This window comes from Cydia fagiglandana, chromosome Z (genome assembly GCF_963556715.1).
Source record: "Cydia fagiglandana chromosome Z, ilCydFagi1.1, whole genome shotgun sequence".
Lineage (NCBI taxonomy): Eukaryota > Metazoa > Arthropoda > Insecta > Lepidoptera > Tortricidae > Cydia > Cydia fagiglandana.
In genome coordinates, this window is record NC_085959.1 from 9,630,365 (window position 1) to 9,657,305 (window position 26,941).

At 37.1% G+C, this 26,941-nt stretch overlaps 1 protein-coding gene across 3 annotated transcripts in view; it reads left to right on the forward strand.

Annotated features, from left to right (window-relative positions):
• LOC134678297 (FH1/FH2 domain-containing protein 3) overlaps nt 1-26,941 on the forward strand; it is a 105,992-nt gene that overhangs the window by 17,513 nt on the left and 61,538 nt on the right. The window contains exons 3-4 of one of the 3 annotated variants that reach the window (XM_063536790.1): nt 2,657-6,048; nt 16,753-16,786. In XM_063536790.1, coding sequence (XP_063392860.1) covers nt 2,657-6,048; nt 16,753-16,786 — 3,426 coding nt within the window. The other 2 variants (XM_063536792.1, XM_063536791.1) reach the window with 2 other exon arrangements.

Consider the following 26,941-nt stretch of genomic DNA (forward strand, 5'->3'; position numbering starts at 1 on the left):
CTGCTGCAATTTTCACTTAAGGTTCTAAACAGGCGATAAAAACTCTTTTATAGCTCCGTTACTCGCAATCGCTTCTTAACTCTCTTGTCTCACTTACAGTTGAAAAGAGAAGTTATGAGTCATTTTTATAGATCATGTAGTCGCAGACGGGCGTTATTCAATACCTTAGTACATCTTATAGTGTGATTAGAGTCTTACTTACAATCTAAGCCTATAGCGCCATGTTAATATGACCGATGAATCAATAAGCAAAACAAAAACTGTTAATTAGAACGTAAATACTTAATAAAAATCGATACTTTTACTCAATATAGACATAATGTTAGTATTGTTGTATTTAAAACCGGACTTCACGTATATTGTGTAATTTTGCGAAAATTAAATACGGTGGACCACAATTTAAAAAATATTAAATTCAGATAAATATGCAAAGGATCAGAGGCCCTTTAAAATTTTGTTAGTAATACATATAGTTATTGACAGTGTAATTAATTTCGCCATCATAAATCCGCAGATAACACCGGCATCAGTGAACTAAAATAATTATTTGCTTTTATTTATCCGCCATTACATTTCACTTCAAGCTGTCAGAGTGCAAGCTTACAAATAATACAAAATGGAAACATCTGCAACCAAAGCAGTCAGGGCTAAGGAAAAAATGTGCAATTACCTTCTTGAGTGTTACAAAATATTGACTTTAAATGCTAATATACCATCTAAAGCTGAAAGTATCATCTATATAGCTCTACACTACTACTCAAACAGTTAGTAGTCGCTTATTTGGCACCCTTTTAAATCCTAAGTTGTTAATCAACGCTATGACAACACTACTTTAGCGCTCTTCTACTACAACAGTTTATAGTCACCTATATGCAACCCATATAGCTCCTAAAGAATTAATTAACACTATTGTAGCTCCACTATACCGCTCTTATGTCTCTTTTTTTATACGCTAACCCTACTGTAGCACTGTTATAAATCTTATGGTGATAAAATTTGTGCCCAATCCGGGGTTAAAACGGGGTTATAGCCGGCTATAACCCCTATTTTTAGAGTACTAACAACACCTAAAGAGTAAATACGCGCTTATATAAATCTCTTCTAACCCTTAAATTTAGCGCCTAATGTTAGTTGGGATCTTTTGCGGTTTTTCAGTCCTTGTTCTAAAATACTCAATTAAGCCTTACCTATGTCGAACTTAGTATTTCCAATATAATATAAGATGAATTTGTTGACCCAATAATTATTATTTGAATAGGGGCTATTACTGCAATGTCCTGCCGCCAGAGTGCAGAACTAAGCCATCTAGTAAACCATAGAGTACCTAACTTATACATACACAATACATACTGCGCCTTAAACTGTTTTTGACAAGTTTTCACAGACAATAAAATATGTAATTGATGCATCAAAGCGGTTTTTTAACAAGGGCCTACCGGGAAACGCGAAAATCGAAATTTAGTTATCTGCCTCTTTATCGCTCGAATATGCAAGAGTGATAGAAAGGGTAAACAAAATTTAAATTGTGATGGATAGTGGTAGTGGCGCCCCCTACGCAGAGTTTTGCGTAATATTCCCTATTGAAAACTGGATTTGATGCATTTCGTTGAAACAATGTTAACAAACATCAGTCTCGAGTACAGAATTATGGATGATTCCAAAGCCAAAACGCGTCATTCGATCATAACTAAATTAGTAGGTATGTTGGCAAACGTCAAAAAGTAGGTAAATTTCCATAGAAATGGCAGTTCATGTCCGTCCTTCGTTCGACACTTCCGGGTTGGCAAGTGATCCACCGGTAGTTACAACACAAATACAATTGCAAAAAAAAGATATTTCTTTCTTAACCTCATTTTACGTTCAAGAAGCAAGGTTACTTTTGCCATATATTTATTAAAATAGTAGCTTGAGCCGATTCTAAAGCCTATTCATCGTATCGTGGCAATCAAATTAATTTCACCGGACTGAAGGGTTTAATCCATACCTACTAGATATGTTCTCTACCGATAATATTCAATTGTTATTTTTAAGATAATATTATTATTATTTCTCTTCCTTTTTTTTGGAATTCACGGGCCTACAAATCCCGGTCTTTAGGCTTGCGTGGGGATATAGATCCAACACGTAGAGACCCCTTGGAGAGCTTTAATGTCATGTAGAACGCCTGCTGGAACCCGTTCACAGGCGCAACAATAAACACCCATGAACCGGTCGCAGCAGGCATTGGGACTATTGCAGAAAAAGTGAATAGTATACCGGTTGTATGGATTGAAGTTTGGATGGACAATGAGACTGAGCTATTGTAGAGAAGTCCGCACACCTGCCATGACAATGCTAAAACAAGTCATCGAATAAATGCCCTTACTGGGATTCGAACCCAAGACCATCGGCTTCGCAGGCAGGGTCACTACCCACTAGGCCAGACCGGTCGTCTAATTGTTTGTTAGAGTTGGACAAAGCTAAGTCTATCCAGACCTTGCAATAACAAAGTGCAGACATGTCACGATATACGCCAAATTTCTATGAACTTACGACGTTTATATGGCATTTCCACATTTTGTCACGACAAAGTCGATGTAGAGCTAGTTAATCCGACCTTAGAAATTCTCTGTACTACATTAAACAGTAATTAATTGTATTTTTTTTCCTTTTTCAGTCATTTGATTCGTCGTCATACGGGCGGAACACCGCTAGAGCGAGCACGAGCTCCACTGACCGGCCCACATCCGTCACCGCCAAATATCTCAACACGACACCTTCTTTTAAAACCTCGAGCATCCCCATCCCCAGCACCGAACGTGCCAGAGATGAAACTCCCATTTCCGCAATCGCCAGCCGCTATGCCAGCTACAGCACCAAGACTGAAAAAGATAAACCTCCCCCGCCTGCCCCCGCTGTTTCCAAATATGAGAGGAAGGATTACAAACTCTCTGTGCCACCAGCTGCAACCACCAGGAGTAGAGATGTCAGCCCCGTGTCAACGAAATACGGCCTCACGCGACCCTCCAGACATTTGAGCCCTGAAAGAAAAACTAAATCATATAAAGATTTGAAAAGCAGAGACCCCAGTCCTTCGGACCGCGACAAAGACATTCCAAGCAAGACTGACAAGTCTTCAGGCTACAATAGCCTGTCGAGTTACAAATTGTATCCACGTCCTACACCAACTTATACACGACCCTCATCAAGGGCGGAAACGAAGCAAGAATCTTCCTACAGTAGGCCCTCTTCTAGGGCTGAAATAAAACCCGATGCTTTATATACCAGACCGTCGTCTAGAACAGAAATCAAACCTGATACTAGTTATACACGTCCTTCTTCAAGAACTGAGACGAAACTAGATACCACGACATCCTACACAAGACCTTCATCTAGAACAGACACAAAATCGGATGTTACAGTAAATAGATATGGAATTTCTAATCGGTTATCTAATAATTATTTGAGAAGTCCTCCTACAGTGAAAAGAACATCTGTTTCGCCTGTAAACCACACTGAAAACCTTAAAACAGAACCAGAGAAGAAATCAGTGTCACCTTGTACGGTTATAAAAGAAGAATCTCTAAAAAATGAAGTAGATGAAAATAATAAAGATATTCTAGGAAATGGTTCACACAATGCAGAAGAAGAAGATTGTGAAATGGAAACTGTTACCGTTATAACACGACATACATCACCTACGCCACCTGGGTCTTCGGTTTATGTAAGAACGAGGAGAGCAGACATGGCAAAAACTATAGAAAAGACTAGAACTCGAAAAAAGAAACGACCAGAAATGGTAGACAGAGAAATACAATCAGATCGATTGGATGATCCTACTCGTTCCAGCAGATTTGGTAGCACTGCTCGTGCCAGCACTTTAACAAATTGGTCTTTATACACGCCTAGTGCTACTAGTTACACGGGCTATGCAGGTCGTTACTCTACACAACACTCTAGTCTTCGGGATAATTCGACAAATAACTCCTATAATGATCGAAGTAGTCGAAGTGTGAGCACAGAACCGCACCCAAGAGACATAGAATCTAGCAGTCCCTCTATAGAGAAAAAACTTACGTCTCCTCCTAATGTAATTGAATCTAATCAAGACATCACACTATATGGACAAAATAAAGATGATGAAACATCGGAAATTATTATTAACGTAAATCTAAAGTTGAAAAGAGCAAAAAGTCCTTTAGCAGTAGCCTCTGCTGAATTGGTATCACCTGAAATCACAATAACTAATAGTCAATTACCACCACAAGTACCTAAAAATGAAAGCGCAAGTAAACCGAAAAAAGTTAAAGTGCGTAAAACTAGTTCAGATTCATCTACAGATTCGTCCACAAAGAAGAAAGTTATAAAACGCAAAAGTAAATCAGGTAGTTCATCAGACTCCGACCAAACTTCAGAAACAGTAGACAAATCAAAAGAAAATAAATCGGTTTCACCTCCAAAAGGTATTCAAAAAACTCCATCAAGTAGTAATATATCTAATGGACATATGAGATTAAAACATTCCAAATCACGCGAAAGCAATAGTCCTGAATCTAGTATCACTTTATCTACACAGTCTTCGCTTAGTGAAGAAGATATGACGCCGAAATCTAAAACTAATGAAGTCTCCAGAACATCTGCGGACGAAGTATCGATTCCTACCGACCGATCCGCAAAACAACAATCTCCAGTATCTCACAAAAACGAAGGCGCCGCTGAAGAAGCAAAATCATTTTTGATTAGAGCCCTAGCACCTGTCACTAGCTTATTTAAACGTCATCAGGATAGCAATGACAGCCGTTGGCTAGAAACTTCGACTTCAGAATCAACAGGTAAAGATGTGTCTAATATCACTACCGAAAGTGAAAGGTCAAAAAGTAAAAATAACACCGATAACATTGTAGCTTCTAATGATAATAATCAAGTCAAATTAAAAGCTATAAGGCATATAGAATCTGGAGAAAGAGCGTGGTGGATGGACTCTGATTCAGAGAAAAAAAATACCAGTACAAGTGAAAATCAGAAGTCACCTTCAGAGAAAAATATACCCAAGAAAATAAGACATATTGAATCGGGTGAGAGGGCGTGGTGGCTAGAACCTAATGGTGAGAGCAAAAGCAAGAAATTGCCTCCAACAAACGGTTCAGATAACTCTGATAACTTTAAAATACAAAAGAAAAATAAATACGCAGAAGATGAAAAACCATGGTGGCTTGACAGCTGCGCAAACATCCCAGAAGGCATAGAGCGCTTGACGCCGCCCAGGAAATCATCAAGTGACAGTGAGAAGAGCGAAAAATTCAACTTTTTCAAAGTGCGTCATATCGAATCGGGGGAGCAAAAAGATTGGTGGGCTACAAGTAATGAGAACTCAAGTAATAGCAAGCCTGAACACCTTAACAATTTAAGCAAATCTAATTCGAATCAAAACAGCTTGAGCAAATCTGGTTCTTGTCAAAACAACTTGAGCAAATCTGGTTCTTGTCAAAACAGCTTGAGCAAATCTGGTTCGAATCAGCCCAGCTTCCCTCTGCGACGCATACGGCACATAGAATCCGGTGAACGACCGTGGTGGCTGGCAAGTGATAAGAACATTCCAGAAGGGATCGAAAAGCTACCTACTCCGCCACCTCAAGAAGACAGTGACTCATCGGATTCGGACGAAGTACAGGTGTATATACCATCCGCACAAATTCCTCCTTTTCCATTACACCTCGACGACGAGCCTTTGGGCGATAGAAGAAGTCCAGAAGGCTTAGAGACGCCAAAAGAAACGGAGCAATACGAGGGCCGTATGTCTCCCTACGAGAACCATCGGCAATTTAGAAGAAGAGGATCAGGAACGTCGTATCAGAAGAGTGCGGACAAGTTCGTGTCGCGATACACTGATATCGACGACATTCTGGGGACGTCCGGTCAAATATACAGGCCATTCATGGACAGTATATTGGCCCGGCGAACGGGTCAGATGCCATACGATGACGAGGTGTGCGAGGAGATCGACCCGACGCAAGTGAGGATCCACGACAGCACTGCCCAACGACCGGTCATCAAGAAGCTTCGGAGCCGGTAAGCATTTCTAACCTAAAGCTTGGAATCTAGAATTAGTCGCTCGCGTATGAAGGTAGGTAAGTAAGGTACTAGTCTAATGAATTTAGGCGCACGCCATCGTCAGTCCGTAGGATATCGTTGGACAATATATACAAGGAAAATGCGTTTTCACTTTATCTATCTACAAGCAATTAAAGCACAATATGCAGCTGACTTTGACCAAACAATGATATCGGGCGCAAAATGAGATACGACAGGTTTAGGTATATATTTAAACTGCTTTTAAATCCATTATTTTAACGACCTCCTAGCCTAGTCGGTAGTGACCCTGCCTACGAAGCAGAAGGTCCCGGGTTCGAATCCTGGTAAGGGCATCTATTTGTGTGTTCAGCACAAAAAAAAAACAATAGAATAATAAGCACTTTGAACACAAGAAAATAACTTATAGTTATAATGAAAGAAAACAAAATAAATTATACACATATATTTAGATTACCTAACTATGCATAATTTAAAAGATTATATACCTAAATTTAAAATTCGTACTTCCACATTTTACTAATATTACAATTATTAATTGTTTGCGATTTTTTTATCTCAGTTAAATAGGTAAAGGGGCCCACTGATTAACAGTCCGCCGGACGATATCGGCCTGTCAGTTAGAACAAAATTTTGACAGTTCCGAACAACTGACATGCCGTAAAAAAAGGTATAATACAGTCTTACAAGTAAGATAATTACGTTATTATTTTAAGAATGCGCTTATCAACTTGCTTCTTTTGAATAACGGGACCCAATAAGGTGCCGATAGCTTTTCGTGCTTTAATTGGCTCGCTCTGAGCAGAATGGGACAAAACGAACACAGTAGGTAGGTATATTATATATATAATTATATATGTATATAGGTATTGAAGTCTAAATGTCACGGTCAACACGCTTTGTCAAGTTTGTGGGAATCCGGAGTATTATTCATTTTGTTTGCAGAAAGCAGTCGAGGCGAGAACTGAGATAAAACAATTATCTTCTCCGATTACGCGTATAATGAATCTCATACTAGATAGTCAACAGACTTTATAATAGTAATAGGTAAAAATACTAATAATCTCGTACTAGATAGTCAACAGACTTTAGAATAGTAAGTAATAATAATAAATATTTTGAATTGCTACGCTAGTCATATAATCTCTCTTTTTTGGCGGGGTCTTTTAATTTGGTGCGATGGACTAACTTTGCCTCCCCTTTGCTATCCCTCTTACTCTGGGTTAACCGGTCAAACCGTCAACCCAGTGTCAAATTGTACTGGTAACACAGTCATTGTAACTCCAGGTTTAACCGGTTAACCCCGGGTTAGTGAATGGTGCAAGTGGCCCTAAGTAAACTATAGGAATTACTATATACATATAGGTAGGAGCAAAAATACTCCAAGCAATGGGTATCTTTTTTCTCTATTTTTCACAAAAGCGACTACCAATTGACCTTCCAAATACCTATACATTCTAACTCTGGTAATGAGAGTAATGAGAGTTGTTACGGATATCGCAGTGACGGTTGCAATGGTTTCTCTTAGCATTCGACTCACCTGACCTCGTACAATGAGACAAACCCACAGCTGTCCCGCTCGCTGCAAGTGCTGCAACTGACGTATGTGATATTCGTATTTAAAAAAATTTTCAACGTTTTAGTACTAATGTCGATGACAGGTGGACGTTAATTAATACAAAAATCAAACCGTTCCGTTTTCCAAATTTTTTTTGACAATAACATTTTTTTCAAATTTGGTATAAGTTAATTATTTACAATCTTAATTTTTTCATATTTTTAGACTTGTTGGAGCGGGGTTTGGTAGTTATATTTAAGGTGGGTTTGTTTCTAGAAATATGGGGCAAAACAAAATTACCTAAATTTTATTATATCCAGTCAAAAGTTCAATTTCTTAAAAACAAAGGGTTCGTATAAGATAGGCATGTGTATTCAATCATATTCCACACTCGTATTCTAACTGCTTTTCACCTATGGAGGCGCACGCCCAAATACGTGCAAAGGATATAAAGCACGGCAAAGTTATGCATGCGATCGGGAAAAATGAATTATACTCTATATCAATCAATTAGGAATCTATATCGCTACTACTGTGAACTAAGATAACTTTGTCCAGCAACAAACTTAGCGATGCTGGTGAATAGAAATTAAACTAAAAATGTAACGAACTATTTCGGTTCAATCGCTCCTCAGTAACGACATTAACGTCAGCAAAGACATCTTTGTTGATGCTATGTGGAGGCAGAAATGAACGATCTTATTGCTTCATCATTAAAATCCTGTTTCGAATGAACTATGCCTACTCAGAGTGTTATTCTAGAATGCAGGCGAGACGAGTGCTTAGTCGAGCCAGTCTTTTAAGTATTAGTTGACGTCCACGATATTTAGGTATACATATTATGTCATTGAGTTATGCCCCTATAGCTTAAGTGAATATTATAAAATAAACGGTTAATAAGTATGTTGTATATAATTAAATATGTAGCTACACCCACTGGGTAAAATTATATTGATTCTCACTGTATTGCCTAACATCAACATGTAGATACACGATACAATTTATGACTTATGAATAAAAAAATGTCATTAAAGTGCACAGTCAATTAAATATTTTTTAATAAAAAAAAACCAGCTTCACCAAATAGTTTGATGCTTTGCTCTCAAGGGCTCCAAGATACATGTTTAGACTGTTTGGGTTCCCCAGACATTGTTTTATATTTTCCTGCAAAACAATACCTACATAATTTGTTTTTTTGACACATGATAGTTCGTCTGACCAATTTACAACAGAATGCACTCATTGACATTGAAGTATGGCGTGGTAAATTGGGGCAGACAAGAATTAGTTAGGATGTCAAACACACAAATCCTGATTTCATTTTAGCCATTACTAGTACTGTATATCAATATTACTGTACATCCCGTAAGTTTGTCTATCTGACCTGACTGGAGTTTTCCTCTCATCTACGCTAAGGTTAGCTATAAGAGATCCCTTATAGGGATAAGTTCGCCTTTGTACTTCCATTACTGTAATTTATTTTTGTAAATCCTGTGTTGTGTACAATAAAGTGATTACTACTACTACTAGTATTGTTAAGAGGAAAGTGGATAAGATGACCGCTTCTTTGCTTACAAACTTGATTCTTTTTTCGCACCTAACTCTTATCTTAATCTAAAATCGAAAAAAGGAACAAAGGGGCTTAGCTATTGTTGGTAATGTTAGTATACTACCTACTTACGTGTTAAGGATGACTCACGCTAGACCGGGCCGTGGCCGGGCCGGAGCTTCCGGAGCTTCGTTTTCTATGGAGAGCATCACGTGATCACCGGGGCTCGGGCGTGGCACGGTGCGGGCCCGGCCCTGTCACGGCCCGGAGCCTCCTGACAGCCCGGAGACCCAATTTTTCTCTTCGGGTGGTATTCTACTAGTTTAAGATCTTTGTCCAATATGCATTGCGTCTCACTCTCTCATTAAGCAAAATGTGAGACGCAAATACACATTGGACCAAGATTGGACAGATGGAATACCACCTTTCACAATATACATGCTCGGCTGCGTCGGGATATATTTGCCAAATTAAGAGGATTGCAAAACGTCATAAATTTGTTTGTTAAATATGATGGTATAGCTAATTCGTTACTTGGTCGGTTTATATTAGGTACTTGGCGTCAGCCCATCGACTTCCCATACTATGATAAATTATGAACGTACTTGTTACCAACATTGAGGCATAGAAATAATCTTATCGAATTAAAATGACTGCTGTTGCATTTTGGCAACACATACCATACTTGCTTTCAACTTAGACGTATTATACTTACTGTTTTTAGGTTGGTATTATCGGTAGTAAAACGTCAATAACGTCATTTTAAATTGTTGTGAACGTGGAAATACGTGTTTATTTTTTATTTTGATTTACGCTACGTCTTACGTAGGCGAACAACGCGCGAACGCGGCGCGGCGCGGCGCGGCGAAAGCGGCCGCCGCCGCGCCGCGCCGCGCCGCGCCGCCTGACATTCGCGTGCAAATCGCGCCGCACCGCGTTCGCAACGAGATCGCTTACGTAGGGCACTTCTATGGGCATCAAAGGATTGATTTCGCCGCGCCGCGCCGCGCCGCGTTCGCGCGTTGTTCGCCTACGTAAGACGTAGCGTTAGACAAAATACTTTAGTTGTTATTAAATTGGGGCAAAATCTTTATGAAAATGTGAAGTTTGTGGTGGGCGTGTAAGAAGACTAACTACTGACATATTTTTGGCCAGATTTCCACTTGATCCGAACAGGTCGGTAAACTGATGTTTGTATGCGATATTTGCATTTTAGACCGGAAACTGATTAAAAAAGAATGCGCGAGAATTCATAAGTGCATATTGTAATTTGCCTACTTGTATAATAGACTATGTTACTTTTATCATGTAAAATAAAATGATTTATATAATGCTTTCTTTTATTAATCCACGTGATTTATCGATATCGATAAACAGTAGGTACTGGAAGTGTCGAGCCCTAGCGTTGTTTTTTTTGTGTTGGTAGTATTGACATGTATTTGGTGTGTTGGCACAATGTACGTTCATAATTCGGTTCAAGGCTTATTCGAGAGTGCAGATTCTTAAAACATAGTGATTTAATTTTCTTTGCAGGCGTCTTTGATATAATATAGGTCAAGATTATATAGGTTGGATAATGTCTTGATTTATTTTGTGAAATATGGAGGTGTTGCTGAAATGTATATTAGTCGGATTATATTCAATGAGACACCTACTGATGTTACTGCACGTAAAAATGATTTAATAATGAGCATGTAGGTTTATAATGAACAGAGTTCGGACTATTTATCGCAAAAATAAATATTGTTTAGAACAACATGATACAATTTTTTTAACAATTTTGAACTGCAGTTTTTTGACTACAATCTGGAAATTTTATAAAGATACATAATATGAGTTTAATAAACCTAGTCCTATTTTGAGATATAAATGATTTTTTATCGTTTTGCGATGGTTTGTCAGATTACTGAGTAATAAATATTAAGATATTACTAGTTTTTCTCACATTCCAACTTATTACTTAGATACTTTTTATTTCGTACGAAGTTAGTCAGTAAATACGAACAAAAAAATTATACTCATCCTTTTCTTTCGGGTGCTAGTACTAGTGTAAGACAAAGATAGTATGATTCTCTCTATCTATGTTTGAAATAAGACAGTCCTTTGACAAGCTATAAAAATACAGAGAGGCATATATTGAGTGTTAGAGAGGCAAAAATCGAAATCCTGATTTTCGTGATTCGCAGTAGGTCCTGGGGTTAGTGGTAGTTACGCCCCCTACGCAGAATTTTACGTAATATTCCCTCTTTCCTGCCTAAATTACCCAAAGCTACCCAAAGGCACTAACTACTGAAATAATTCAATAAAACTCTTCGTATATTTATTTTTATTTTTCTATATAGTCACGTCATGCATAAAATCTAAGTGGCACAAAGAGCCATGGAGCGCGCCATGGTCGGCATCAAACTACAAGATCGAGTGAGGAACGTAGAGATTCGACATCGCACCAAGTTGCAAGAAGTCGGATACGTCATTACCAAAATTAAATGGAGCTGGGCGGGACAAGTTGTCAGGCAGAGTGATGTCAGGTGGGCCAAAATGTTAACGGAATGGTGGCCGCATACAGACGAAAGGAGTGCCTGGCGTCCGTTAGCTCGTTGGGTGGAAGACTGCGGGTCACTTCTGGATGAGATTGGCTTGGGACCGGGATAAGTGGCGTATTCGAAGAGAGGCCTATGCTCAGCTCTCTCTTTGGTCGGTCCCTCATGTCTGAGGATCGTGGTCAGTATTAGGGTTGCATCTGGAGTGGATGATCTGTCTCGACTATGCTCAGCAGTGGGTAACAAAAGGCTGATATGATGATATAGTCACGTCACTCGTAATATGAACTGCCTGAAAAAATATTAAACTTGTATACATTTGAACTTCTAAACTAATTAGTGGCTTACAAAATACACCTACTTTCCAAATTCGTTATCTTATACTTTTTGAGTAAAATAGCTGTGAAAATAGCTGGGACACTTGGGACAGATAGACAGACAGACATGACGAAACTGTAAGGGTTCCGTATTTGCTATTTTGGCTTGTTTTTCACCAGAGGAAAGTAGGTAAGTGAGTGAGTAAATAGTTTATTACAATTCTATGTTAGTGTAACGAGCTTAGTAGTTTTTATTTACTTACTTATTTTATTGAGTGCGCACCACCGACATTTTTAGTGCTGTATTGTATTCGCTGTGGCCGAAAACAGCTTGAAGATAATTATCTTATATCGATACTTTAAATTTTTGTTACATTCTCGCAGCCATTGTAAATTTCTTCTGTTTTAAACTCGTTTCTTATGCGTTCCTGGAACTGAACAAATCTGAACTGAACACATGAACACTGAAGAACGTCGGATTGATGGGAGAAAATAATGTCAAAACCCGATAAGCTGAAAAATCTACAATTGTGGAATGTAACAAAATGCATTGGGTATCACTACAGTTTGCTGAAGGCTACTTAAATATTCCATAATATCAATATCCAGTCAGGAAAACGGGAACTATGTTTGTATGGAGAATCGGTCATTCCCTTTCCTCTTAATAGCTTAATATGTTTCGGCACTTGATTATACATATTTATTAGTAGGTACATGCATTGTATTTCCATATCTTACCTTAAGCAGAGATCCAGAGTTTTTGTTTTTGTTAAACGTTGTTTAATTCTGCAGTGAACGGCTTCGAAAGAGTCTTGGGTCATATCAGTACATAAAGCTCTTTACATCATGCTGTGTATTCTCATTTTTCCGAACGTGTCGACCAAAGTGCATGTACGCCCCATTACCTAGAATGTGCAGTAGCCTCTTTATCAGTCATTAAGGCAGCCAGGGCCAATATTTTGATTTTATTATTTCCTTCCATATCCGCTTGCTTTCGATCGAACCATTTTTTTCAATCTGATTGACATTTATTATGACATTTGTCACGAACAGTCAGCTCGGACGTCCCGGTCAGCTCGGATAGTGCTGGGCAGTACTCGAGCCCTTACAGTCCTCTGCTTGAAGACTGAGTTGAGTTTTCAGACTCTTATAATTAAGTTTAATTTCGAGTTCTTTTCAACTAGATAGAGACCCAAGTCTCTTGTAGAGACTTGAGTACTTTTCAGAGAACTCTCGTTTTTTTTTACGAAAAAAATCTAAATACATTAATTGTCTTTATGTATAATTTGTAGATAAGATGCGTACAGAAATCATACAATTACGATTAATTTATTTACTGTTATATAGGAAATACTTACAAAATTGTTCACGGCGTCTTTATTTGAAGGCTCCAGTCCTTTTGAGTTGCTCTTAAAAAAGACTACAAAGGACTCGACTTGGAAGAAGTTTTAAAAGCGCAGTCTTGTAAAAAGGAGCTGTTCTTCTAGCGTGAGTCAGTGAGTCAATTCAGACTCAAAGGACTCGAGTTTCTACAAATACTAGAGGCTCGGACATTGCTCGGACAGCACTAGTGTTAATGTAATAAACGGGTAGCCCTGACGCCCCGGCCCCGGAACGGTGCGGTCACGGTGGCGCTCCTGACAGCTCCTGTGTCGGCTCGCTCCGGCCCGCCCCGGCCCGGCCACGGCCCGGTCTAGCGTGAGTCATCCTTAAAGCTTTTTTCCACGATGGCAATATCAAGATGTAGAAATTGAAGAAGCGATCGGCCACTATCGTAAAATTCGTAAACAAATTGTGGGTTCGACTCAAAAGCTCGGCAAGCGTCGGGAACAGAGCCTATCCTACATATAGTACCCCTTCAGTTCGATGAAATTTAAATCCTATTCAATTGGAACAGAGTAGCTTTTACTTTGTTAACCGACTTCCATTTCATAGAAGGAGGAGGTTCTGTATTCGGTTGTGGCTATTTTTTTTTTTTTTTTCTATGTACGTTCACCGATTACTCCGACATCCGTAGTCCGATTTGAGTAATTCTTTTTTTGTTTGAAAGGAGCTACCTCCGAGTTGGTCCCATTTTAATTTGGTTCTGTTCTGATGATGGGATCCATGAGGAATTGAGGGAACTCCTCAATTTTTAAAGGCACATGCATGGTGATTTGGGTGTTTTCTTAAGCAACTCGAGCATTTTCTTCCGAAAACCACCATTTTGATGAAGTAGACCTGATGATGATGATTGTTTTGATGATAATGATGATGATTTTTTAAATGTAGTATGTTCAGCGATTACTCCGGGACCTGTGATCCGATTTGAGTAATTCTTTTTTTGTTTGGAAGGAGTTACCTCCACGGTGTTTCCGTATTATTTTTGGTTCTGGTCTGATGATGGAATCCATGAGGAATTGAGGGAACTCCTCAATTTTTAAAGGCATATGCATGGTGATTTGGGTGTTTTCTTAAGCAACTCGAGCATTTTCTTCCGAAAACCACCATTTTGATGAAGTAGACCTGATGATGATGATTGTTTTGATGATAATGATGATGATTTTTTAAATGTACTATGTTCAGCAATTACTCCGGCACCTGTGATCCGATTTGAGTAATTCTTTTTTTGTTTGGAAGGAGTTACCTCCAAGGTGTTCCCGTATTATTTTTGGTTCTGGTCTGATGATGGAATCCATGAGGAATTGAGGGAACTCCTCAGTTTTTAAAGGCACGTGTAAAGTGATTTCGGTGTTTTCTGAAGTAATTCGAGCATTTGTTTCCGAAAACCGCCAATTTGATGTAGTGCAAGTGTAGCCAAGTGTAGCCTTACCACGAGTTTGACATTGACATATTCGCTAAGTTAGCGACGCTAACGTCTTCGTAACTTACTATTTATGCATCTCGCTCGCACTAATATGCCAGTACGAGCGAGATGCAAAGAAAGTAAGTTACACACACGCTAGCGAATAAATCAATGTCAAACTCTTGGTAAGCTGGTAAGGCTACTGATCGGGGGTTAGGGTTAGGAGTTAAGGCGAAGCGAAGTTAAGGGAATGGCGGTTGAAGGGCTGCTGGTTCAGGGTCGAGGGGTTCATGGATCAGGGGTTGATGCGCTGTGAGGTAGAGTGATCGGGGAGTTGAGGGATTGGGTCAGCGGCGGGGCGGAGGATGGATTTAGTGTAGTGACAGGAATTATAATTTCCCAGACGGACTCGAAAAAATTCCTGATTAAGTACATATTTATTAAAGTAGGTACACGAATTTAGTGTTAATCATGATGTTGTTTTTCATTCATGCGTCGCGCACTTAACAATGCGTTAAAAACAAAAAATGGAAAAATAAAAACTTTTTACAAAAAAAGAAAACCGACTTCAAAAAGGATGAAATAAAATATTATCCTTTTTAAGTCTATGCGTTACCAACTGATATGTTTGAAGTCGGTGCCAAGCCAAGTAGTAACAATACCCGTCAAAAATAATCAGCTTTAAACCCCATTAGAACTGTACTAATGAGTATTATAAATGTGTAAGTAATTCTGTCTGCCTCTTTGTCGCCTTTTCATGGCTAAACAACTGAACCGCTTTAGGTGAAATTTGGCAAGAACGTAAATTCCTTGATTTGTTTTATATTTTGAAATGTAGTCCTCTGAATAAGGGACGGGAAATAACTCAGTCCCGATCCCACGCTTGCGTGCCGACAAACATGGTACGGACTGTACCAAGAAGGTTTGATCGTGTGTTCTTAGGTACAGTCGACGTCAAAGATATGTATACACTTTTGCACCGTACTCCTTTGTAATATGTAATATAAGACGAAAAGTGTAAACATATTTTTAACGACGACTGTACCTACAGAAAGTACGTTCATTGTCGTCGTGTAAGGCAATCCAACGTAAATCATTATAGAATCGCACCAAAATCATGGTATGCTTCAAAAGTTGGCTTGGCACCGACTTCAAACATATCAGTTGGTAACGCATAGACTTAAAAAGGATAATATTTTATTTCATCCTTTTTGAAGTCGGTTTTCTTTTTTTGTAAAAAGTTTTTATTTCGTAAAATTTTCCAACAACGCAAAATCAACTCTATTTCCTACATTTTGGGTTCAGATTTCAATGGCAAATTTTGGATTTTTCATTTGTATGGTTGGGCCTTAGGAGCCTAAACAAAACATGGCCGCGCACGATTCCCGAGATTTGTCGCTGATATTGCGTAAGTTTGGTTTCATTGAATATCGTTCGGCGTTGTTGCCCAAGAAGCAAGAAGACGCGTTTCCGGGCTTACTTGTTTGAAACAATAACTGTGACCGTCTATTAAGATATAAAATATTTAGGTTTTGCTATACGTCCAAAGGTACTTAAATGTAGAATAATGCATATTATTTAACTACATATGATCGGTATGAATGAACTATGTATGACCTAAGGGGTACGTACACGATGTGACTACTATTATATTTATGTTATGATATTCAAAATTTTTTGAATATGTATAGTACCTACCTACCTATACAATCAGCATCAAAAGTAGATATGCCCAATCATTCACACTCTTAATAATAACGATAAAGTAGGTTTTACCTAGTTTTGATTTTAGAAAGAATCTAAAATTTAGATCACTATGACCATCGCCTTCCCCGCTTCTGTGATCTAGTACATTATGTATGATTTTTTTTGTAGGTAAACTATATTTTATGTACATACATATTTTGCTTATAATCGGTTTTTACCTATTTCAGAAGCGAGATCATTGACTGCCGGGACGAAGACCAGGTATGTACCTAATTAATGCATGCTTGAACTCTTTCCCCAGTCTACCATTGTATAATTTTAAATAGCTAACGCGAAATATTATAGGTAATAAAACAAATAATGTTCCTTGGTTAAGCTGTGCAAAAAAATTTAGAGAACAAATTTGCACACAACAAAACGGTTTTGACAGAGACCACAGCTAGCTAGAAGCGTATTTTTTTTCAGTTTTATTTAAGTAATTAGTAAATACCTAAATCCATATTAATACCTATGGTTAAAATATGACAAGATATTTAAGTGATATACGCTCGCGCACAATATACATACTTACCTATTAAGTATTTTATATTATTATGTTTAATATTACCATTATTATATTAATTTGTGCTGCTAATTTGTAGCATTGCTTTCTGCGTGGGCTTGTTTGCTGCAAATTTTTCTTCTACCTAGCGTTATCCCGGCCTTTGCTAGGGTCCGCTAATTGTATTGCTATATTGATACAAATCTTATCAAAACTTCCTTCTAAAGAATCTAAAGCAACAGGAAACTATCAATCGTCGAAATCAAGTGCCTATAGCATAGTGCCTCGGCCTTGCATACGCATTATAGTTTCGCTACGAGCAATAAAACACTAATTAAACAATACGTGAAGTTGATCCACCCGTATTAATAAATAGACGTACAGTTAACAGTGTTGCCAACTTGGCATAATTGATGCCAGATCTGGCATATTTTCACTTGCTTTGGCACCAAAATTTTCCATTTAGCATCTGGCATATTTTTTAGCATAATTTAGTCTAAGCCAAGTTTGCACCAACTTGGCAGCAACAATATGCGCCATCGCCTTATGTGGTTCATATTTTCATATGAATTTTGACTTTTGTGGACGGATGGACGTTGACGGACTATATAAAGTTGGTCAAGCAGATCTTGTCAGTAGAAAAAGGCGGCAAATTTGAAAATGTATGTGTTTTAAGTATCTAATTTCAAGTTGACATTTTAGCATATTTTTTAGCAAATTTCAAATAACTTTGGCATAATCTAGACACTAGTCTAGCATTTTTTCAAAATCCGAGTTGGCAACACTGACAGTTAACAAAACGAGCGGCGTGTATAATTAAATCCAGGTTGTGTCAATATATAGTTAAATATTACACAACAAAAAAAATTTGAACTGATATACTGCCCATCTGCACCACGAATAACCATCATAAGTGACACATTTGAACTTGGAGTTTACTCTTGAGCCAATCTTCTTTGACAAGTAATTAGGTACATATTAATCAGTTGGTTTATTTATATTAGTTTCTTGTTCAACTTGCGTTCACACGAAATGGGTACTTTATCAATCAAACGTCGATATTTATTAAGTTAACAGGGAATCCTATAAATAATTGCATTATGTTCATTAACCGGGCGAGTTTTACATCGATCACGGTTCGGTTTTTTATCTAGTATTCACTGGCAACTTTTTATACATCATTATGCGCTAGCACGATTTGCTTAAGTATTGCGTTTATTTTTCTCACAAGATATTATACCTACATGAACAAAACCCAGTTGTTGCATTAGAGAACATGGCCAACTTTTTAAAGCCCCTGTCAAGGATGACTTATAAAGAAATAAAGAAAGATGTTCTAATATATTATAATAATAATTATTGAGCCCTGTCCCGCTGCCGGCGGCACCCTAGGTTAGGTTTTTTATAATGTGTTTATTTGTATTTTTTATTGTTTTGTGTTTTTATATTTTACTTTTATATTCATATTATAAATAACCTAACTTAAGACGAAAAATAAATAAAGAGAATCATAATATAATATTATACGAGTAACACCGAAAATCTGTACTAAATACTAACCCGTTAAAACGTAATTATAAATTTATCATTATTAATTAATTAGACGCCCTATGATAACGGTGTTCAACTGCGTAAATTGCCGGATTGGCGAGCGCCGGAATACCGGTCACCTACTGTAACCAAAACCTTGCTCTACGAAGTAATATAACTATATAATAATGATAAATTTATAATTACGTTTTAACGGGTTAGTATTTAGTACAGATTTTCGGTGTTATAAATATTATACTGTGGTAATATATATTACCACAGTATAATATTTAAATCGAGCCCACCATGCTAGCCGGCCCGTTGTTAACAGCAATCCATTTTAATAGGCTGCGTAAATATTTGTTCCCATTGGTCTGATGCGGTTTATGGCACTTAATGAATCGCACGCGCAAACATAGCTCTGCAGTGCGCGCCGGCGCCACTGTCTTCGGGTAGACAGGAGACAGGACCTCTACCACCAGCTTTGACATTGACAGATACGCTCGCGTCTAAGTAACTTACTTTCTATTCATCTCGCTCGTACTCGCATATTAGTGCAAGCGAGATGTATAGAAAGTAATTTACGTAGACGCGAGCGTATCTGTCAATGTCAAAACTGGTGGTAGCCGTACAGTGCATAGTAATCAGAGTATTCCCCTTTTAACAAATTATGCGTCTAATTTGAATATTCATTTTATTTAGATATTTAATTCAGGCAACAAGGCCCATATTACAAATACCTTACAGACTAACATACAGATGTATTTTATAAACTTAAAACTAAACACTATTTAGACGACAAAACGGCGTGGCTCCGTTGTGTCGGCTGCTCTTGTGTCGGATTCGCTTATACATTCAAGAAATGCGTATATTTTGAATATATATGTACTCGTTCCTGTATAATATTATTATATTCAAATGATACGCAATCCTTTGTAGTAACTACGCCAAGTGGACGGAAACAGGCACTAGACGGTAAACTGACGCAATGACCTTCGCGAAGAAATTGATATACTGCAGGGCTATTACCGCAAAAATCGAAGTTCGCAAATTGCGGGGATCTTTCTATTTTACTCCAATGACGGCGTAATTAGAGTGACAGAGAAAAATCCCCGCAATTTGGGAATTTCAGTTTTCGCGGTAGCCCCTCAGTTCCCAAGCCACTTTCAGGCAGCGTGGGTACTATAGCCCTATCAATCTATTGATTGTATATGAGAGTACAGGAACATATCTGCATAGCGTGGGAATATTTAATATTATTATATTACTCACACTGGAAAATAAATAAAATACCTGACCACTGAGCATGACGTTAAGGGGCTACCCCACGCCAATGACTTTCGATCGGAATCCCTTAGTTTTCTAATGTTTTTGTAGCTTATTTATTACAGTCGACACTCCTTAATTCAAACCCGCGATAATGCGAAACTGAATAATTTGAAGTTATCACGAGTTCCCTAGAAAATCTTTATATATTTCGAAAAAAAAACAATACTTTTTTAAGCACTTGGTAATTCAAACAAAAAAATAATCGCTACCTAACAAAACGACGCGTTAATTCGAACTCATAGGCGTCAAACACTCGACAATAAAATTCAAAGTTATCAGATTGCAGAGGTACCTACGTACGTACCCTACATTTTGAGACAATTTCAACAAGTTCAAGTTCATCGTTGCACGAGCATTTGTTATTGTAAAAGCATTTCAGGCAATAGGTATTTCTGATAAAAAAAAAGGTTATTGATCAGTCTCAGCAAGTACTTTGAAGCAAACTAATATTACAGACTTCTTCCGAAAGACTAATAATTAATTCACATTATGTCTGTGCATGTAAATATGTACCTCTAACCTTTTGATATTGTTAAAAAATTTGCAGTTTAATCATAATTGATTATTATTCAATAATTCGAATTCTCGATAATTCGTAATCTTTTAAAAGTCCCTTGAGCTTCAAATGAACTAGAGTCGACTGTATATTAACAGCGACGGTTTTAAGAAAACGAACGAACAGGTTTTCTGTCCATAATTTTGTATTAATTAGTTTAAAATTAAAACCCTGGACAAATTTTTCAAGACGTCAAAGATGAACCCAAATATGTAGGTTACGTACATGTAAGATCCTTCACAGCAAACAAGATATGGAAAAAAAGTGTTTTTTAGACAATGTTTAAGTAATTCATAAAAAATAAGTACCTATTTTTTTTTTTCAAAATCCGTGGACATAACCGGAGATAACAGAATGAAGAACTGATAACCATTTGTCTTATAATACTATCTGTAGTGCAAAAAAAAAGGAGATACGATTCAAACTTGTCAAAAATCAATGAAAATCTCGGGTAGCCCCTTAAGTAATAAAACTAATAAATAGTCATTTAGTAATTTATTCAATATTTAGTCATTTATAAATATTGCGTAATATAAATCGTTTTAGTTGTTTTTGTAATATCGACGGTCGTGTCTTATCTTATTATCTACTTAAAAGACACATTTACCTTTTCAGATTAAGAACGTCTAGACTGCTAGAGACTTAATTTAAATAAATAGTAGTGTTGCTGTCGTTTAGGTTATTTATCTTTCACTGGGTTATTTATATTTAAATTATTTAACTCGTGACATGGACATTTTGTAAATCGTCCTATCACAACTGTTGTGTTACACAACTCATGTGATTGTAGTTTAATTTTATGCAAATTTTACTTTATTTCTATTAATAGGAATGCCAATTGTAACTACCTACATATTCTATTTTGGTCGATCTAACGGGTTATTTTATTTATTATTATTTATTTATTATTAATTGGGGTTACTTTGAAAGAGGGATAGTTTTGATAATCGCTAATATCTAAATAGGTTTATAGATTTTATAATAACAAACTAAAGCAAATTTCATAATAGCATTTGGGGGTCTTTATCTTTATGTTAATTCATAAATTAGAGCTTTAGCTGTCTTCTGAGTCTTCTGTCCGTCCACATCATAATTTGGACATATACATAATAACGCATTTAGATAATTAAATATATGTATTTTATTATTTGTAAAAAATTAAATACCTAATAAACCTTATGAAATGCAAAAACAAATGCCGAGGATAGTGATAAAAAAGTAAACTTTCCAATTTCAAAATAAAAAAAATAAAAAAGAACCTTGAAAGAGATCAGGGCGGCGCGGGAGCAGTGAACTGACGAGTGCGCTGCATCCTTGACTTAGCCCCATTGGGAATTGCGCGCCAGAGCGGGACGGCAGGCAGTGTGTGCGTTGCTGACATTTTCGACCAGTGACGTCATGGCCATAGATTAAAAGGAGAGCGGTCAGTTAATTAATAAGGTTCCTGGAGATTTTTATTTGGATGTTGAATTGCGGCCGGGTATTTCAACTTACTGATTACATTTAGGTATAGATTAAAGTTAATTCGTATACCTAGGTAGTTTTTATTAATTTTTGCTTTAATCGTCTCATTTGTACAACGTACAACAGAATGCTTATATTGTTTAATGCTGTCAATTGACATTTAAATCCAAAGCTGGCAAATATGAATACCTACAGGAAGTTTATCAAAATACTTCTTATCGTCATACCTTTAAACACTTTGGTTTTGCTTTGGTTGAATTTTTATTACTTACCTATCTAATACTTAATGCAACTGCTACGTTAGTAATCGTCTGATCTAATAGATTAAGATTTCTAAACAAAATACACTAAGAAGAAAGAAAATATTTAATTTAAATTTTATAAGTACATTGGCATAAATATAAACTCTTCTTTTCGTCTTTTAAGGTTTAATTTACTCTTTAGGTTCATCCTCTACTTAACTTTGTAAGGATCCCATCTGCACTCATTACTCTTTGAAGATGCTTCTAGCCATTCACAGTTCATCTCTTTCTTCCGCGCCGGCCATCGATACAATGTCTTTCCTCGCCAACCCGACCAAAATCAAACGCAAACCCAACGGTACCACTTTCACAGCGCCCACTACTCCTAGACCCAGCCGGTTATTCGCCGTGAAAATTCTACCTGAGCCGGTAAGGCATGTTGCAAGACAGCATGATCTTCAGTACTACATGTGGCCGAGTGCGGCGCCGGTCGGTGGCAAAACAATCGGACAATGAAGTGGTTCAAACTGTGAAGTTCGTTCTGATCTCTCTAAAGGTAGACTTGCTAGTTTTTAAATATGTGCGGAGCCGGTATTTGAGTTTATAAACTTCCATCTTTTATTTTTATAGGACATGTTATAATACTGACCATAGAACTTTTCGTAAGGAGTTCTGTTCTAAGGCTTTTTATTTATTTAAATCTTTAAAAACATGTTTTTACAGTTTTTACCCCGGTCAACAAAATAGGTACTATGTAAATCTTACAATTATTGCTGTTGTGGCTTAAGAAAGTTCGGATGAAAAGCTATTGGTGCATACACTGCATACTTACACAAACTTTTTAATTTAACTAGGTATGTACCTTCTTTAGCGATAGTAATCGCCCAGGACTGGTTTTCCATAGCTATTGTTCACTATGTTTAAATTGTACAGTAAGTATTAGTTAAATTGAAAATTGACTAATTATAGACAACTTTAAAAGCACAGAAACATTTGCAACGTTACATTCGTTGTTTAGGCTTAGTTACACATAAGCACAAACTGTCTACGTAGATTAAATCTCTTTGCCCCTGTTGTATCTATTTGTACACAAAATAAATATAAGGAGTACGTTAAAATTTTAACAATGGAACGTAAAATTGAGGTGTACGGACTTGAATAAACTTTCTTAACTGATACGTACGGCTGCAATGGTTGCAAATAGGGATACAATTTTCGATGTATTGTGATGAATCGTTCGTTATGAAAACAAAAGATGGTTAAGGGAATGAAATAGTTTAAACAATTAGATGAGACATAAGGACATATCACTTACCTAATATAGGTTTAATGTTAGTTAGTTAATCAAAGATAAGATTTATGAGGTTATTTTATTGTGGGTCATTCGATTTATTCCTAATATTAGACATAAACGCACATCGGCATTGGGCAAGGGGCATTATTTTACAGATAATTTGAGTGGACAGCAATATTATAGAAAACAAAGCAGATTTTTAAGTTCCGTGTAATCCGAAGCCAGTTTTTTTTAAATTATGTAAACACTTTTGAAATAATCGCTTCGAAAGTCCAAAAAAGTATTCCTCCCCCTCTAAGTTTTAAATCGTACACAAAATGTGTAATAATTTATGTACCTAATGGCAAGAGATTTAAAGTTGCAATAGGTTTTAAACTTGATAAATTCATCTCATAGACTAGGATTTATAAAGATCTCTCTTATCTTATCTCTTTATTGCTGATTCCATCTATTCCTTTCCTTTGTTTATTAATTTTATTATCCTTCGATTAGTTTAGTCTTTTATCAGCTGTTACTTTACTCGATAAGGATAACACCGGGATAACACAGTTCAAACAACAATCAAGTGTGAATTTTCATAGGCAGGTAAATATTCCTATAACAATAGTAGTTTGTGTTACAAGGAATCAAAATGATAAGTATACCTCCGTCAAGAGCGTTTGAATCCTGAATGAAAGCGGTGGATTCTACAATAGATAGAATCCCGAACGTAGTGAGGGCTTTTCACATAAACTATGAGGAAATTGTTATGTATCAAAATATGTATTATTTGACCAAAAAAATTTTATGCAAGAAAGAAACAATCGTCTCCTAGAACAGAAAAGTACAACTTTGATCACTCCTAGCAGGAAAGAAAAGTCCCACTTTGATCGCTCCTATAAAATAGGGAATAAAAAGCCCTTTTTCGAATAGGTGATGTGAAAATACGCTTAACGGTCTTTTATATTATTAGCAGAACTTGAGTGTCACTGTGTAAATCTTATCTCTTAGGGATTGGGGTTCATTATCGCTTGAATCGTTAGCAAACCTTTAGTGGTTTTACTGTCTAAAATGCACTAATCCTAAGTAGATATTGTATTGTTTTAAACCGCCAACGGTCTCGCTACACGCTCCAGCTTGAGATAATGGATTGCTCGGAGCAGTCAAACAAAACTAAAGTGGCCCACTGATTAACAGTCCGCCGGACGGTATCGGCCTCTCAGTTAGAACAAAATTTTGACAGTTCCGAACAACTGACAGGCTGATACCGTCCGGCGGACTGTTAATCAGTGGGCTCCTTATATGTTATACCTTATACCTTTTATATTATACCATAGTTGGGTGGTTTTACTTAGCCTAACTAAACCACTGAGCAAACAAATTCTATATTTAACGAAAACAATACAAACTTAAAAATGGTTTTAATGGTGGTTGAACATGGGGTTGAGATTAAATATTATTTGCAGATGAACTAAATAGTTCGCTAGTTTTAAATATTTTTCTAGTCACATCACGGCTAAGCATAACATTTACAATTTGCTTTCAAAGCATAATCGCTTGTGATGACTACACGTCTTCCAAACATTAAGCATTAACTGTGGCTATTTTCAACTTGGGCCTTAGACATGCTACTTTTGACGTCGCTTGTTGAACTTCCGTTGAATCGAATCATTACTTTTGTCAAAATTTGACATTAGCAATCCACAGTTAGGTGACAACCAAACCAAACCATTATAAACCTTAAAGTAATAATAAAATAAAGTTGTTTTTTGTTAAATTATTGATTGTACCAAATGAACTATCCACACTCGATGAACTTCAACTGTTGAATTGAAGTTGACGCGAAATCCGACAGTTGTACATGTCGAATAAGGCCCCTTAATGAACGTACTGCCCAAGATTGAAAAAGGCATTAAAAAAATCAGTACACATGACAGGCATGAGAACAAAGAACAAAAGCCAGGTTCCCAGGACAAATTAAAAAATAATGAGGCTTCTTGCAACCGAAAACCTACAAGCGGCCGGTGGCTGCTAGTGACGCGAAGCGGGCTCGGGCTCCGAGTGATCGAGTCCGAGGGTAGAGTAGCCGTCTAAGGCCCCGCCATACAAATGTAATTCAAAATTTGCCACTGATAATAAGAACCTATAATGTGGACATAGAGTTGATTTTGCGTTGTTTGAAAATTGTAAGAAACAAATCAAAAGCGACTCTGTTCAAATTGAATATGATTTAGATTTCATCCAACTGAAGAAGTACTATAGGTAGGTAGGACCTTGGGCCTTTGGAGGGTAGAACCAATCGATGAGAGAAAAGTAGTTTCTTAGTCCTAAGAAAGATAATTTTAATGGAAATCAAGCAAAAATTACCTTAATATAATATTTCGCCAAACTCTAAAGCAGTTTGTTGGCGATGTGCCTTAAAAATGTAGATAGGTACACTAAAACTCAAGTAACACGTAGCATTAGGAACATACACGTCTTAAACGGGAAATGTTATTGAATTTAGGCTATTTTAATAGCCTTGAAAATGTTTCGATCGTTCCGATTCTTCAAGTCAAATTGAATTTCGCGCCTTTTTCTACTGACAAGATTTGCTTGACCACCTATATTTCACACAAACCCAAGAGACAAATACAAACTAATTTCACAATATAATTGGCTGACGAATTTTTACATATTGCTAGATAAGTGCTAGACTAAATGTCATAGAAAACATAAGGTTCTATTCTAACGAGCTAGATATCGATGTATCTGAAAGTTTCTCAAATCGATCGAATCGAAGCCCGCATGCGAGTCGATGATAGGAAATCGAGTCGAAGGAATCGTGTCCCATCAATACGGCAGCGACGGGGCTGGTTTTTTCGCGTCAACCGGTTAATAATAAAAACCAACGCCATCACACTCGCATTCATAAACGGTCGCCGATGCGAGCAATAAATCGCAAACTAGTTTCGAACTTGGACCGAATTAAAACGTAACGACTTTTGAGCGTTCCCGAGCGATCGATCTAGTAGTCTAAGAGCTAGCTAAGGAAATAGGTATGCAATTTATAGAGCAACGAAATCCCTCTAGTGAGTGTGCCATACTATCATTATTTATTAATCCGGGCGCCTGGCAGCTGTTCAGCGGTGGGTGTGAGAGTGGATGGGCAACAAAGAGGTTGTAAAATCAATTGAAGGTGTGCAATTTATAGAGCTCTGAGTTTGGTGTGATATAATAGCTAATTATATATTTAAATCATATATAACAATGCCAGGTGTTTTATTTGGAGGAAAAGTAGTGCCAGATGATGAAAGTACACAAACCACTTGAGCGCCTGCATAAAGACCACGAACAAATTGCACCTGATTCACAATTAGTAAATACGCATATCCGTATATGTCTTCTACTTTTTCTTAACACTTCTAGGCGTAATTTAACAGAGTAGGTAGTTAGGACTACCAGTATTATTTATTCTGTGACAGAGTACAAAAAGTTCGAC